This window comes from Benincasa hispida, chromosome 5, assembly GCF_027475165.1.
Source record: "Benincasa hispida cultivar pf3 chromosome 5, pf3_genome.v1.1, whole genome shotgun sequence".
Lineage (NCBI taxonomy): Eukaryota > Viridiplantae > Streptophyta > Magnoliopsida > Cucurbitales > Cucurbitaceae > Benincasa > Benincasa hispida.
The window spans coordinates 56613149-56627619 of NC_143482.1; the positions used below are offsets into that span (position 1 = coordinate 56613149).

At 34.1% G+C, this 14471-nt stretch overlaps 1 protein-coding gene across 1 annotated transcript; it reads right to left on the minus strand.

Moving 5' to 3' along the window:
- Positions 1-218: 218 nt before the first annotated feature.
- MEF7 (Tetratricopeptide repeat (TPR)-like superfamily protein) lies at positions 219-3770 on the minus strand. The gene has a single exon (XM_039031431.2). The coding sequence runs from the start codon at positions 3542-3544 to the stop codon at positions 341-343; it is 3204 nt and encodes a 1067-aa protein (XP_038887359.1). The 5' UTR covers positions 3545-3770; the 3' UTR covers positions 219-340.
- Positions 3771-14471: the final 10701 nt, after the last annotated feature.

Below are 14471 nucleotides of genomic sequence, written 5' to 3' on the forward strand. Positions count from 1 at the left end.
TATACTTTTTTTAAAAAAAAATCAGAGATTCATATCTTTCATACTCATTTGTCGCACTAAAAAAAATAAACTTAGACAAAAGTAACATTAAAAAAAGTGCAATGATATTTATTTTCACTATATCATTAACACCAATACTAATTTAAACTTGAACTCAAGTGAAATAATAAAAACTTCTTTTAAAAAAAAAGTGAAATAATAAAAACTAATGTAGACCGTTTAAAAACATGAAGCAATTGTATATTCATATGTACGAATCTCATGAAACACTATTTTTCATGGGCAATAATATTAATACCACATTTGAATGCGATAAATATCTTCAAAAGAAACTATTGTTTTACCAAAAATCCCCACATGAACATTGACCATTCTCAAAGTGGTGAAATCTATTTGAATCTCTCAAAACTATCTGCCTTCCAACAATCTTTGAAATGTATTTGAAAGCAGAGTGGCAATCCCCACAAACTCTGAGGTTTTTCATTATTCTAATAGCCATTTCTGATGGACGAGTAAGAACAAAAGCAACTGCAATTTTCTCACTGTGATAGCTCAATAGTTCCTCCTTGTTCTCCCCTTCAAGGTCGAAAAGTGCGAATCTCGTCTCCGGTACATACCCGGCTACCCTCATTTTCGCATTCAGTTCCTTTAGTTTTTCATATATTAAGTCCTTTTCAGGGTGTGATTTGTCTCCTGCAACAAACACATGAACACCATCCTTCATTGTCACCCAACTGCATCCAACTTCCTTCTTCACGAAAGCCTTCCTCATTGCCACCCTCGTTTTCGCTACGTCGTCCCACTTTCCGCCTGAAGCATACATGTTTGAGAGAAGAACATAGTTCACTGCATTCCTTGGTTCCATTTCCAGCAGCATTTCGGCTGCTCTCCTCCCAAGCGCTGTGTTGCGACCGTTGGCTCTGCAACAAGCCCCTAAAACAGTCCTCCATATTAGAACATTAGGCTTCACTGGCATCTTGTTGAGAAAATCCTCCACTTTGTTTAGTTCCCCCGCACGGCCGAGAAGATCAACCATACATGAAAAGTGTTCCATTCTAGGAGCTAATCCGTATACTTCACTCATAGAATTGAAATGCCTGAAGCCTTCATCGACTAAACCCACATGACTACATGCTGACAGAACTCCAACAAAAGTGACATGATCTGGGAGTGGACCATGCAACTTCATTCGGGCGAAAAGATCCAAAGATTTTCTTCCATGTCCATGGCGCGCATACCCTGAAATCATGGAGTTCCAGGAATACAAGTTTCTGTCTGGCATCAGTTCAAAGAATCTTGAAGCATAGTCTATCCTTCCACATTTTGCATACATGTCCACGAGTGCACTGCCAATGACAATATCGGATTCTAAACAAGCTCTTACACTGCATCCATGAACTTCCATGCCACGCTCTAATGTTGCAATGGTTGCACAAGCACTAAGCACAGTTGCAAAGGTGAAACCATCCAATCTCTGGCCTCTCTGCATCATAAACCACACCATGTCCATGGCCTTGGGCAAGAGCTCGTTATGTATATAACCCGAAATCATAGAATTCCAACTCACTTCGTCCTGTCTATCGGACATTCTCGAAAAGATTTTCTCACAGTCACTCATATCTCCACACTTCCCATAGCAAGCCAAAAGTGCATTCTCTATAGCAGTGTCAGCTGGAACATTATGCTTTAAGACTAAAGCATGAATCTGCTTGCCTAGTTCATGAAGTGAAAGAGAAGATACTGCTGCAAGTATGCTAATGAAGGTCACTCTATTAGGATGCCAACCGGCTTGCATCATAAGGAGGAAAATTTCAACAGCTTCAAGCATTGATGGTTCTGAATCTGCTAAAACTCCAATCAAAGAGTTCCATGAAACTTGATCGTATTCGAGCATCAAGGAAAAAACTTTCTGGCATTCCTTCACATACCCAGACTCACCATACAAAGCTAAAAGAGCATTTGAAACAGAAACATCCAAATCAAGCCCCAGTTTAAGTCCTTCACAATGTAATTGTTCTCCAACAATGATCCACCCTAAGCTTGCACAGGAACTTAAAGCACTAATCATTGTGAAATTTGAAGGAAATAATTCTGTTCTTCTCATTTCTTGAAATGTTTTAACCGCACCTAAAAAGTGTTCATTTTGGTCAAGACCAGTGATCATGGAGTTCCACGTAATTGAATCCTTATTATCCATGAGCCTAAAAACCACACAAGCATCATCGATAGCTCCACATTTAGCATACATATTTATAAGGCCATTCCCGATTGCAATCATGGCATCGAGTAAGCCTGATCGGATGAGGTACGCATGAACCTCACTACCCTTCCGTATTCCATCTTCCAAAACATAGAACTCAGGAAAGGCAGTCAAAATGATCACATAAGAATTAAGGTTTAGTTCGACCGAATCCTTCATTTCCATGAAAAGTTCAACTGCTTCTTCACCTCTATTCTGTCTAACCAGTCCAATTATCAAACCGTTCAAGGATACTGCATTTCTATAACTCATCTTCTGAAAAATATATTTGGCATAATTCATTGACCCAACCTTCGCAAAACCACTAACCAAAGCACTACCTACATATAAATCATGCGAGAAACCAGATTTTTCCACCATGGTCAGCAGCTGTTCAAGCAAAACCAAACCAGAATCAACCAAAGAACAGGTAGTAGATATTAAACTACTAAAGGTATACTCATTTGGTTTGAGACCATCTCCCATGACTTCCTTTTGCACGGTTGAAAAGATATCAAATGCAGAAACTGCATCTCCCCTTTGGCAATAAACAGAAATCATAGAGTTCCAAGATATCAAATTCCTGGGCCAAATGCTATCAAAAATACGACGTGCATAATCCACAATGCCCAGAACACTTCCATACATTGATATCAGAGCATTACTTGTCGTAACATCAGTAGCATACTGAGTTTTCGACATCAACCCATGAATTTGCATCCCAAATTTCAAGCCGCACTCGCCACACTCTTGGCAAACTCGGATGGCGCTACTAAAAGCGTATTGATTAGGCATAAAACCATCAGAAACCATTCTCCGGAAGAGCTCACAAGCCTCATTTGGCATACGGTTATGAGTATAGCCTGATATCAAGCAAGACCAAGTAACCAAGTTCCTAAGGAGCATTTGGTCGAACACCTTCCGGGCGGAACCCAAATCACCAACTCTAGCATAAATATTAATAAGGGTATTACACAAAAACAAATCATTAACGAACCCATTTTTGCAAACCTGCAAATGAAGCTCTTCTGCATCTTTCGAGCAGCAAGAATACCGGTACCGTTGAGCAAGAGACTCAATCTTTTCATCACGTTGTACAGGATTGGGGTGGAGTTGAGATGACTTGTATTGATCAACTAAGATTTGCAATGGGATTGAAGATGGAGGACGAGGTTTGTTAAAGGGATTGAAGAGAAGAGGGTAATGGTGAGAATGTCGAATTGAAGAAGCAGAGCGTGGAGAGGTGAAAACAGGGCTATGGCTGTAAGCAGCTAGTCTTGTTGTATGGAATAACCAGCGGGACATAATAGTAGGATTACGAAACGAAAGCAGTAAATGCAAGTTTCCACGGTTTGATCACCGATCCATGGGAGCCGGCTGGCATCTACAGCCAATGCCCTTGCATCATCACTTTTGAATATTTGACCAACATAGGGAGTGAAAACTGATTCGGATGACAATTAAGTGTTGAAATAGATGTTACGAAAGTTGTTGTGTCGTAGAAGAATCACTGTCCTGAAAGTAAATACGACACGATCTCGGTACTAATCACTTATGCTAGTTGGTTAGTCCCAAGATTAACACAGTCTAGGCATTTAAATCTATCAATGTGGGACAAAACTTCCCACTCTCTCAACTTTTCCTATAGGCCTAAGCCCAAAAGTCATTTCCAACAATCCCCACAAATGACTACTACAAAAAAGTTAACAAGTAAAGAAAATAAAAGTTTAATTGAAAATAAAAGTTTAATTGAAAATAAGTGTTTTGAGCAAATAAAGGAGATCAGACTTAAACATCAATATCTAACAATTTGAATTATGCATAATGAAGTAGGGCAACAACCTTGTTTGAGAGGATGGGTTATCTCTTGAATTTTCAATAACACTGGTTAAGACCCCTACTAGTCCTCTCGATTTTACGATATAAAGTGCGCTTAATATGGCCATACACACAAACTTCGGGTCATTGTGAAAACTCTAGAAAGAGACCTTTAAACTCTTTCATAGAAGATAGTCACACTTTCACAATCACGTTAATTGCTTCATCAAGTCTATCATAATAGACCACTCAAAACTGAGCTATGAAGACTTCACCTCTAGTCCATACTAGGGCCTACTTCATCAAATATTTCAAAGACAAACCACTCGAAACTGAGCTATGAAGATTTTACACTCATCCATCAAGTCCATATCAGGACCACCCAAAAGAAGGCTATGGAATTTTAAAAGGTTTTAGTTCTTTTTATCAAGTCCGTACCAAATGAAGGGCTATGGACCATCAAGTCTATCGCAATAGACTATCCAGCTAAAGGACTATAGTATCCTATAAGGGTTTAAACCCCATGTTTACTGATGATTCTAAAATTATTTTCCTTATTAGGCCTTTGGTCAAAGGGTTAGCCAAATTTTGCTCAGACCTCACAAAATCCAAGAAAATAATTCCTCCCTTTGACAATTGTTTCACAGCTCCATGTCTAAGACGTATATGTCTCCTTTTAGCATTATATACACTATTCTTGGCAACACCTATGGCAGCCTATGAATCACAGTGCATAGATACTAGTATTGATGCCCCCACAATGGTACATCCCTTAGTAAGCTTCTAAACCATTCAGTCTCTTGTCCTGCTAGTTTTAGAACAATAAATTCTGATTCCATAATGGATCTAGCTATGCAAGTCTGTTTTGTTGACTTCCATGATATTACTCCTCCTCCGAGTAAAAAAAAACATAACCACTTGTAAAATTGACTTCATCATTATCAGATACCCAGTTAGCATCATAATAACTTTCTAATACAACAAGGAATTTGTTAAAATGTAAACAATAGTTCACGGTTCCCTTAAGATATCTTAACAGACGACAAAGAGCACTCCAGGATTATGTATATTTCTACTCAATGTACTAACAACATATGCAATATCAAGTCTAGTATAGTTCATTAAAAACATAATGCTACCTATAATTTTTGCATTTCAGACTACAATCACCTTTATTTTTCTTAAGACTTATACTAGCATCATAAGGAGTTCTTGCAGGAGGATCATCAAAACAATTAAACTTCTTTAGTAATATTTCAATGTAGTGTGATTGGCACAGAGAAAAACTATTTTCAATTTTTCTTATCTTATTACCAATTATTACGTCAGCTTCTCCTAAATCTTTCATTTCGAAATGGGAAGATAATAAATATTTGGTATTCCATATGATCTCTATGTTTGTTCTAAAGATGAGCATATCATTAACATACAAACATATAATCACACACTTAACTCTAAACAATTTTGAATAAACACACGTATCTGAAGAGTTTACCTTTAAATTATTGTTTATCAAAGTATCATTAAATTTTTCATACCATTGTTTGGGAGCTTGTTTAAGACCATAAAGAGGTTTTTTAGTTTACATGCTTTTTTTTCCTTACCGGCTACTGTATAGCCTTCAGGTTGTACCATATAGATTTCTCTTCTAGATCACCATTGAGAAATGTTGTTTTTACATCCATTTGGTGAATTAGAAGTCCATGGATAGCAGCCAACACAGTTAAGGCTCTAATAGTAGTTATTTTGTTACAGGAGAATATGTGTCAAAATAATCAACACCTTGTTTTTTGTATACCCTACTACTACCAATCTACCATTGTATCTTTCAATTGAACCATCTAACCTCATTTTCCTTTTGAAAATTCAGTTACACTTAATAGATTTACTTCTTTTTGGAAGATCTACTAAGTTCCAAGTTTATTTCATGATTAGAAAATCCAATTCACTCTTAATAGCTTCCTTCCATAAGCTAGAGTCTACAGAATTTAAGGCTTCTTGGTAAGATTTAGGATCCTCATCTATAAGGTACATACATGCAAACTAATAGTCAATATCATTTGGTCTCTCAACTAAAAAAGTAGTTAAAAAATCAGGACCAAAATTTTTCTCAGTTCGCTGTCTCTTACTTCTTCTAAGTTCTATAACAAGCATTCTATCCATGTTGTTAACATCTACAATGTCAGACATATTACTAGAAGCTATATCATGCATACTATTAGACAAGAAAGGCATGGAATCAGAATCATTCTCAGAATTAGTTGTTCTAGCAGTTTCAGTGTTTCCCTTTTTCAAAGGAAAAACATGCTCAGAAAATTTTGCATCTCTATATTCACATACAAATCTATCATTCAAGCACATAAATTTGTATGCAGTGCTACTTTGTGCATAACCAATAAACACACAATCAAAAGTTTTAGATCTTACCGTAGATATCTTGAACATAGGATATGAAACCTTAGCCAAACATCCCTACACCTTTAGATAAGAGAGATTAGGTACATATTCTTTTCAAAGTTCGTAAAATGTCTTATCCAGTTTCTTGTGAGGTACTCTATTAAGAATAAAATAGGCAGAAAACACAACTTCCCCCAACATGTTATCAGACAATTCAGAACTTAACAACATAACATTCATCATTTCCTTAAGAGTTCTGTTTTTACTTTCTGCTATACCATTTTGTTGTGGTGAATAAGGAGTAATAAATTCATGAACAATGTCATTTGATTCACAAAAATCTTTCAGTGTATTATCACTATATTCACTATATCTATCTGATCTTAACCTTTTAATCTTCTTATCTAATTGATTCTCTACTTCGCTTTAAATTTCAGAAACATACTACCAACTTCATCTTTTGTCTTTAAAAGATAAATTCTAGTATATCAAGAAAAAATCATCAACAAAAGAAATGTAGTAATTTTTCCCATCTCTACTTGTGGTGTTTTTTAAAACAGCCAAATCAGAGTGAATCAATTCTAGTAAATCTGTAATTCTAGATGTGACAAGTTTAAAAGGTTTCTTGACAAACTTTGTTTCTATATAAACAAGACATTTACTAGTTTCATGTGTTTTAGATGCATTAATCAATTTTAAATCCTTAAGTTTCTTAACTGATGCAACATGCACATGACCTAGTCTACCATGCCACATATCAAGAGACTCAACTATGTAAGCAAAATTGGAAGTACTTGTATTTATCATATTTGAAACGGATATAGTATTCAGTACAAAAAAAATTATCAGCTAGACATCCCTCACCAACAAAGTCTCCATCCTTTGTGAGGACAATCTTAAGGCCAGCCCGATTCAACAGACTCTCAGATACCAAGTTTCTACGTAAAGAAGGTACATACAATACATTATTTAAGGACAAAGTTTTTCCAAAGGTTAATTTTAAAATAACCTTCTGTTTTCCAAGCACTCTTGTTATGCCCGAGTTACCCATGAACACATATTCTCCGTCAGCAGTGTCCTCGTAGTCATGGAAGAGCTCTCGGTTTGAATAGAAATGTCTCGAAGCTCCGATATCAAGTATCCAGTCAATTTTGTTTTCCATAGGTTTGCTTCCACAACAGCAGCAATTATGAGTTCAGCAAGATTAGCTTGTGGTGTGGGTTGCTGATTTGACCTTCCTTTCTTTTGACTGCATTGATAAGATTTATGTCCTGGTTTTTCATAGACATAGCGAATCAATTTTTTCTTCTCAATCGTCTTACCATTAGTTTTGTGATGTCCATTTTTCCGAGAAGAATTATTCTTTCCAAATTGCTTCTTATGATTTTTGGACTTGTCTTTGTTAACAACAGAAGATTCAACCAAGTTAACATTAACTGAATTTAGATTTCCAGAAATTAGCTTATCTTTTAGCTTGTTGGCTTCTTCGGTGCACATGTGACTGATCAAGTTTTGGAGTGTCAGATCCTTCTTTTTGTGTTTCAAGTGATTTCTGTAGTTGCTCAAGGATGGGGGAATTTCTCAAGTAACACATTAGCTTGTAGAATCTCACACATTTTCATGCCCACGACCAGAACGTTCGCCACAAATTTTCCTACTCATGTATCTGCTCCACTACTGGTTTCTCGTTCGCCATTTGGAATTGTAGCCATTTACCAACAATGTATTTTTTTGCAACCAGCATCATCTTCTCCATACCGAGACTCCAATGTACTCCAAATTACCTTTGCTGATTTTTGGACCACGAATAAATCGAACATTGAATTTGTCATATGATTCAACAGATGGCTGTGGACTACTTTGTTGTCTTTATCGTCAAGATCATTTGCGGACTGCTTTGATTGATCAGAGACATCAATGGGTTGGACAGAAGATTCTAGATCAGAGACAGTGCTCACCTTTTCGGTAGACACTTTTGTGGTGAGGATGTAATCAATCTCCAGCTGCTCGAAGAAAATCAATAATTTCTGAGACCAATGACGATAATTTGCTTCGTCCAGTGGTTCAAGCTTGGACAGATCAGGGAGAACCTTACCATTCTTGATCGACATTTGTGTTTTACTTTCAGATTGTTGAAACAAATGTCATGAAAGTTGTTGCATCGTGGAAGAATCACTGCCCTAAAAGCAAATATGGTGCGACCTCGGTGCTAATTGCTTATGCCGGTTTCTCTCTAAGGTTAACACAACCTCCAAATTCAAGCGTGCACTCGTCGGAAAAAGGACTAGAACCGATAAGAAGATTGCTCAGAACAGTAGAAATTGAGTGGAGAGAAAGGAATGAAATTCAATTGTGTGTCCTTTCTCACAGATCTGAATAGTATTATATGATGTGTGAGAGGAGGACACCAAAGGACGGAAAGGAAAGGTCTGTTAACAGACGAAAATCAAAATTCCAACTGTAAATAGTTCGAATGATTAAGTAATAAAAATTTAATTTATAAATAAAATGATAAGTAATAAAAACTTAATTCTTTTTTGTGCAAGCACAATTACTCAAACTCACCCATCTAACCAAATGGATAACAACTACAACGACACATGTGTAATGAAAGGGTTATACTTCCACCACCAACTCACTTTGGATTCTCATCTAGAATCCCTTGGTATTTATACCCTCTAGGAAATTCTAAATCTATCTATGTGGGATAAAACTTCCCATTCTCTTAACCTTTCCTATAGGCCTAAACCCAAAAGTCATTTGCAACATTGAGAAGGCACTGTCTGACTCTTCACCAGCCGAGCACTTTATGGATCCGTATAAAAATCCCCTACTCTATAAACAAATGGTAGGACTCAAGATATTGGTTCGATGAATGAATGGCCAAATTTGAGGGGGGAAAATGAGATATGTTTTGCTTTTTTTTTTTTCTTTCTTTGAAGGTAATTTGTCTCGCTTTTTTAAAATGAGATTTTTTTTACCTTTTGTTCACATCAAATTGGGATGAAATTACCAAAATGAAATATCGCGAATGTGGATTGGGCTTTCTCACTCTCTCATTTTCTAGCTCTCTTTCTTCATTCACAGTCTCACTCTTCAATGTTCGGTTTCGCTCTACAACACAAACTAAAAAGAGGGAGAGAAGAACAAGAAGTCGACCGAAGAACAAGAAGTCGACCAAAGAACAAATGCGTGGACTTGCCGGAGTTGGTCATATGGTCTCACTAAAGCTGGTCGTGTGGTCTCGCTAGAGAAGAAAAGCAAAAGAACAAATGAAAAGAGGGAAAGAGAAAAAAAAAAAAAAAGAAAAAAAAAAGAAATCGAAGGGAGATGAAAGAAGAGAGAAAAAGAAACTAAGAGTAATTTTGTAAAATTACTTGATAATAATGTAAGCAAGATGTCAAAATTCTTAAGTTTTAAAAAATAGGGCAAAAATTGGCTTGGGATTTGGGTCTTTTAATCAATTATCTTCGAAATTTTTGCACAGGTGACCCATACTAAATGTACTAATGCGAAAGGATCAAATCCTACAAACCAATGAAAAGTAACTTTCTATTTACTTCATATAGCACTCAACTACACTTTCTTCTCACGATCACGACTTCTCACTCATGCAAATATTCGGATCCTAACATGGTTATGGTTAAATCCTTAATTTATTAGGATAGGATTAGTTTATTTGATTTATTAGGATTAGAATTAGTTTTTTTTTTATTTATTAGGATTAGGATTAGTTTCTTTTATTAATTAGGATTAGGATTAGTTTACCTTTCATTTATAAATAAAGTACTTGTATTCTTATATTCACAAGTTTTGATTCATTACAAAAATTCTCTCATTTAGTATACACCAAATTGGTATAAGAGCATTAAGATCAATTGGGCTTGATGAAGGGAAAGAAGCCTTCCACAGCATAAACTTCCCAAAACAAAGAAGCAAAGACACCCACCGTCCTACCACTGAAGACTACGACCAAATGCTTGCAGTCGATCGAAGGTTCTGTCGATGGTATCATGAGGTACTAGAGAAAATTTATTTTGAGTTGGATCAATTATCTGAAGGGCAGAAACAACTTCAAGATTTGGTAAATCCCACCCAAAGAATTGAAGTCAAAAGAAATCTTAGTGATCAAGAATGAGAATAGAACACCTACCAACCTTGAATCTTTCCAAGAACGTCCAAAAACCTCTTATACACGTTCAAGAACAACTAAAATTGAGTGCTTATTAGAGGAGACAAAGATAATTTGAAGAACTATCCAGTGAAGAAGAGAATAGGGAGTCAAACTTGGACAAAAGAGCTCGCAAACCATAATTTCAAAAAAAGGAATACAACAACTGCAAAACTATTTTTCAAATTGGAGCTTATGCGACTCAAATTGAAAAGGAAATAAATGTCGAAAATGGAGGAAAGTGACTCAACCCTCTAGTATCACCACAACAAAAGAGATGTTGAAATCGAAGTCGTGGGAGAGGTAGAAGAAGAGAATATCTGTGGGCAAACTTATTTGAACAAACTTGAAAACCTAATTCAAGTCGATTGTGAAGCAACGTGAGAGATGACATGTTTGGAATCGGAAAAATGTGGTTATTATGGTAAAATTGCCAACAAGGCTAGGGTGGCTGAATTATCAGATCCAATGAAGAAAGAAGAAGAAGAAGAAGATTACGTGGCTAACGAAGGAGAACATTGGAGGCCCGTTGACATCCCTTCGCAGTTGTTCACGAGAGAGAGAAAAAAATGAAGCAATGCCAGATGAATTATTTTGCAATTTTCCCACTCGGGTTTTTTTGCAAAATCGACCCAAATTCTTTTTGCCAAACTGACCCATTACCCATATTTTTTAACCTAAAACAACCCTAGACCAATTTTTATTTAGAGCCCATTTTTTTTATTGGAGCTTTCAGACCCACCCATACTCAAACCCATTACAATAAAATATGGCCCAACCTAAGTCAAATTTATTTCAGACTTTGAAACTAAGATTTTCTTCCGACTTGATTATGTTGACAATAGATCTCTTGAACAACATAATGCTTGGATTAATTCATGGTGATTTTGTTGAAAAATTTATTCCGTCTCAAAAGATAAATCTTGGCTCAACTTGTGCAATTTGGACGTTGCTGATATTAGTTTTTCAAAATTGTTTCCATTCAAGTGGCTTACTTTTTTAGTTTTACCTTCATTTTCGTTTTAAAATTGATGACGAGTTTTTTCCCTTAGGAATAGAATGATGTGGTAGGATTAGGATATTATGGTCAAATCCTTGATTTATTAGGATTAGGATTAGTTTCTTTTATTAATTAATAGTTTGCTTTTCATTTATAAATAGAGTACTTGTTTTCTTGTTTTCACAAGTTTTTTATTCATTAATAAAAAAAAAAATAATTCTAATCCTAATAAACTAAAGAAATTAATTCTAATTCTAATAAACAAAAAAAACTAATAATATCCTAATAAATTAAGGATTTGACTATAATATCCTAATCCTACTACATCAATCCCCGTGTTTTTAAAAAGTCTCCTTGATCTTGTTGGTCATGCACAATCACGAGTGCCTAACCATTGCAAAATTATAGTGGAGTCTGGTTGCAATTTTAATGTCAATTGCTATTTTTATGAAATCCATTCTTAGATGGTTGGACACCCGTGACTACAAATGAATTTTAGAAATCACAATTGGTATTGAAATCTTGATTGGGTTGTGCTATAATTTCACTGTGATTGGACACCCATGACTGCAAATGACCTATGAAGGGATCTTTTAGAAAATCCAGATACACATGTAAATCGAGTTAGGGATTCGAATATTTTGTGATGGGCGAGAAGCCACGATCATAAAAAGAAGTTATAGGCTATCAAATGTCTTATAACGTAAACAGAAGATTAGTTTTTATTGATTTCTAGGATTCGATCATTCTACATTAGCACACTTAAGATTGGATCATTTGAACAAAAATCTTATAGAATCAGGTATTAAATTTTCATTCACATGTGTTCCACATCAACTCAAAAAGTAAATAGACATTTTCAATTCATATCTTTAAAAAAATAGAAGAAACATATGAAAGAAACAAGTCTCTTTTGTAAACCATTTAAACTCTCAATTATCCTTTGGTTTTTAGTTTTTAAAATTACTAAGGCCCGTTTAGTAACCATTTATTATTTGGGTTTTAGTTTTTGAAAATTAAGTCTATAAATGTCCCTTCCACCTCTAAAGTTCTCGTTTTGTTATATATTTTCTACTAATATTTAAAAAAATCAAGTCAAGTTTTGAAAACTTTTCTTCATTGGTAACTTTTTCGTTTTTTTTTTTTTTTGTTTTAAAAATGAAGTATATTTTCTCTCAATTTCTTACCATGATTTACATATTTCTTAAGTACAAAAGTTGAAAATTCTAAGTCAAATACCAAAAACAAAACAAATGTTTTAAAAGCTACAATCCCTTTTAGTAACAATTTTGTTTTTTATTTTTGTTTTTGAAAATTAAGCATATAGACACTGTTTCCATCCCCAATTTTTTTCCTTTGTTATCTACTTTTCACCAATAGTTTAAAAAAATCGAGTCAAATTTTGAAAACTAAAAAACATAGCTTTCAAAAAACCTAAAACCAAATAGCTACAAAACGGGGTTTTTAGTTTTTAAAATTTTTCTTAGTTTTTGAAAAGAATGGTAAATAATAGATAACAAAGCAAAAAATTTAGAAGTGAAAAGAGTGTTTACAAACTTAATTTTTAAAAACCAAATAGTTACCAAACATGGCTTAAAAAATAGTTTTTAAAAACTTGTTTTTATTTTTGAAATTTGGCTAAGAATTCAACTCTTTTACTTAAAAAAAATGAAAACCATGATAAGAAATTAAGAGAAAATAGGCTTAATTTTTTTAAGAAACATAAACAAAAACTAAGATCTCGTTTGATAACCATTTAGTTTTTTGTTTTTTGTTTTTGAAAATTAAGTTCAAAGACACTACTTCCGTCTCCAAATTTGTTCATTTGTTATCTACTTTTTACCAATATTTTTTTAAAAAAATCAAATCAAAATTTTAAAACTAAATATAGTAGTTTTTGAAAACTTATTTTTGTTTTTTGAATTTGGTTAAGAATTCAACTATTAGACTTAAGAAATATGCAGATCATTGTAAGAAATGGGGAGAAAATAAGTTTAATTTTCAAAAACCAAAAACTAAAAATTAAAACCTCGTTTGGTAACCATTTGGATTTTGGCTTTTTATTTTTGAAAATTAAGCCTATAGACACTACTTCTACCTCCAAATCTCCTTCTTTGTTATTTATTTTTTCCCAATGGTTTAAAAAACTATGCCAGAATTTGAAAACTAAAAAAACCTTTTAAAATTTTGTTTTTGACTAAGTTTTCAACCATTGTACTTAAGAATGATGCAAATCATTATAAGAAATAAGAATAAAATAGACTTAATTTTTAAAAAACCAAAAATTAAAAACAAAGTGGTTATCAAACGAGGCCTAAATAGTTACCAAACGGGACCTAAAGCCCCATTTAGAAAATATTTGATTTTTAGTTTTTGAAAATTAAATCTATAAACATCCATTCCACCTGTAAATTTCTTAGTTTATGAACTACTTTTTACTAGTGTTTTTAAAACTAAGCCAAATTTTGAGGAAAAAAAAGTAGTTTTTGTTTATTGGATTTGGCTAAAAGTCCAACCCTTTTACTTAAGAAAGATCTAAATAATGATAAGAAATTAAGAAGAAATAAGTTTCATTTTTCAAAAACTAAAAACCAAATAATTAACAAACAAAACCCAAATGATTACCCAACATAATCTAAATAAATACCAAATTCAAACTAAGAATTAAAAAAATATATATATTATGCTCTCTTTTTTTTTAGAGTTGATTTTGATTTTTTAAATATATATTCTTAAACTAAAGGATTGAAAGGGTAGTAACCTCCCCACCTCCTCCAGTCTAAAGTTTAATTTAATCAAATTGGAACTATAAAGTTAAAACTCATCTTCATGTCATGAACTTTAAA

Excerpts from the sequence above, each read along its gene's own strand:
- MEF7 (XM_039031431.2), bottom strand. The coding sequence starts at position 3,544 with ATGTCCCGCTGGTTATTCCATACAACAAGACTAGCTGCTTACAGCCAT.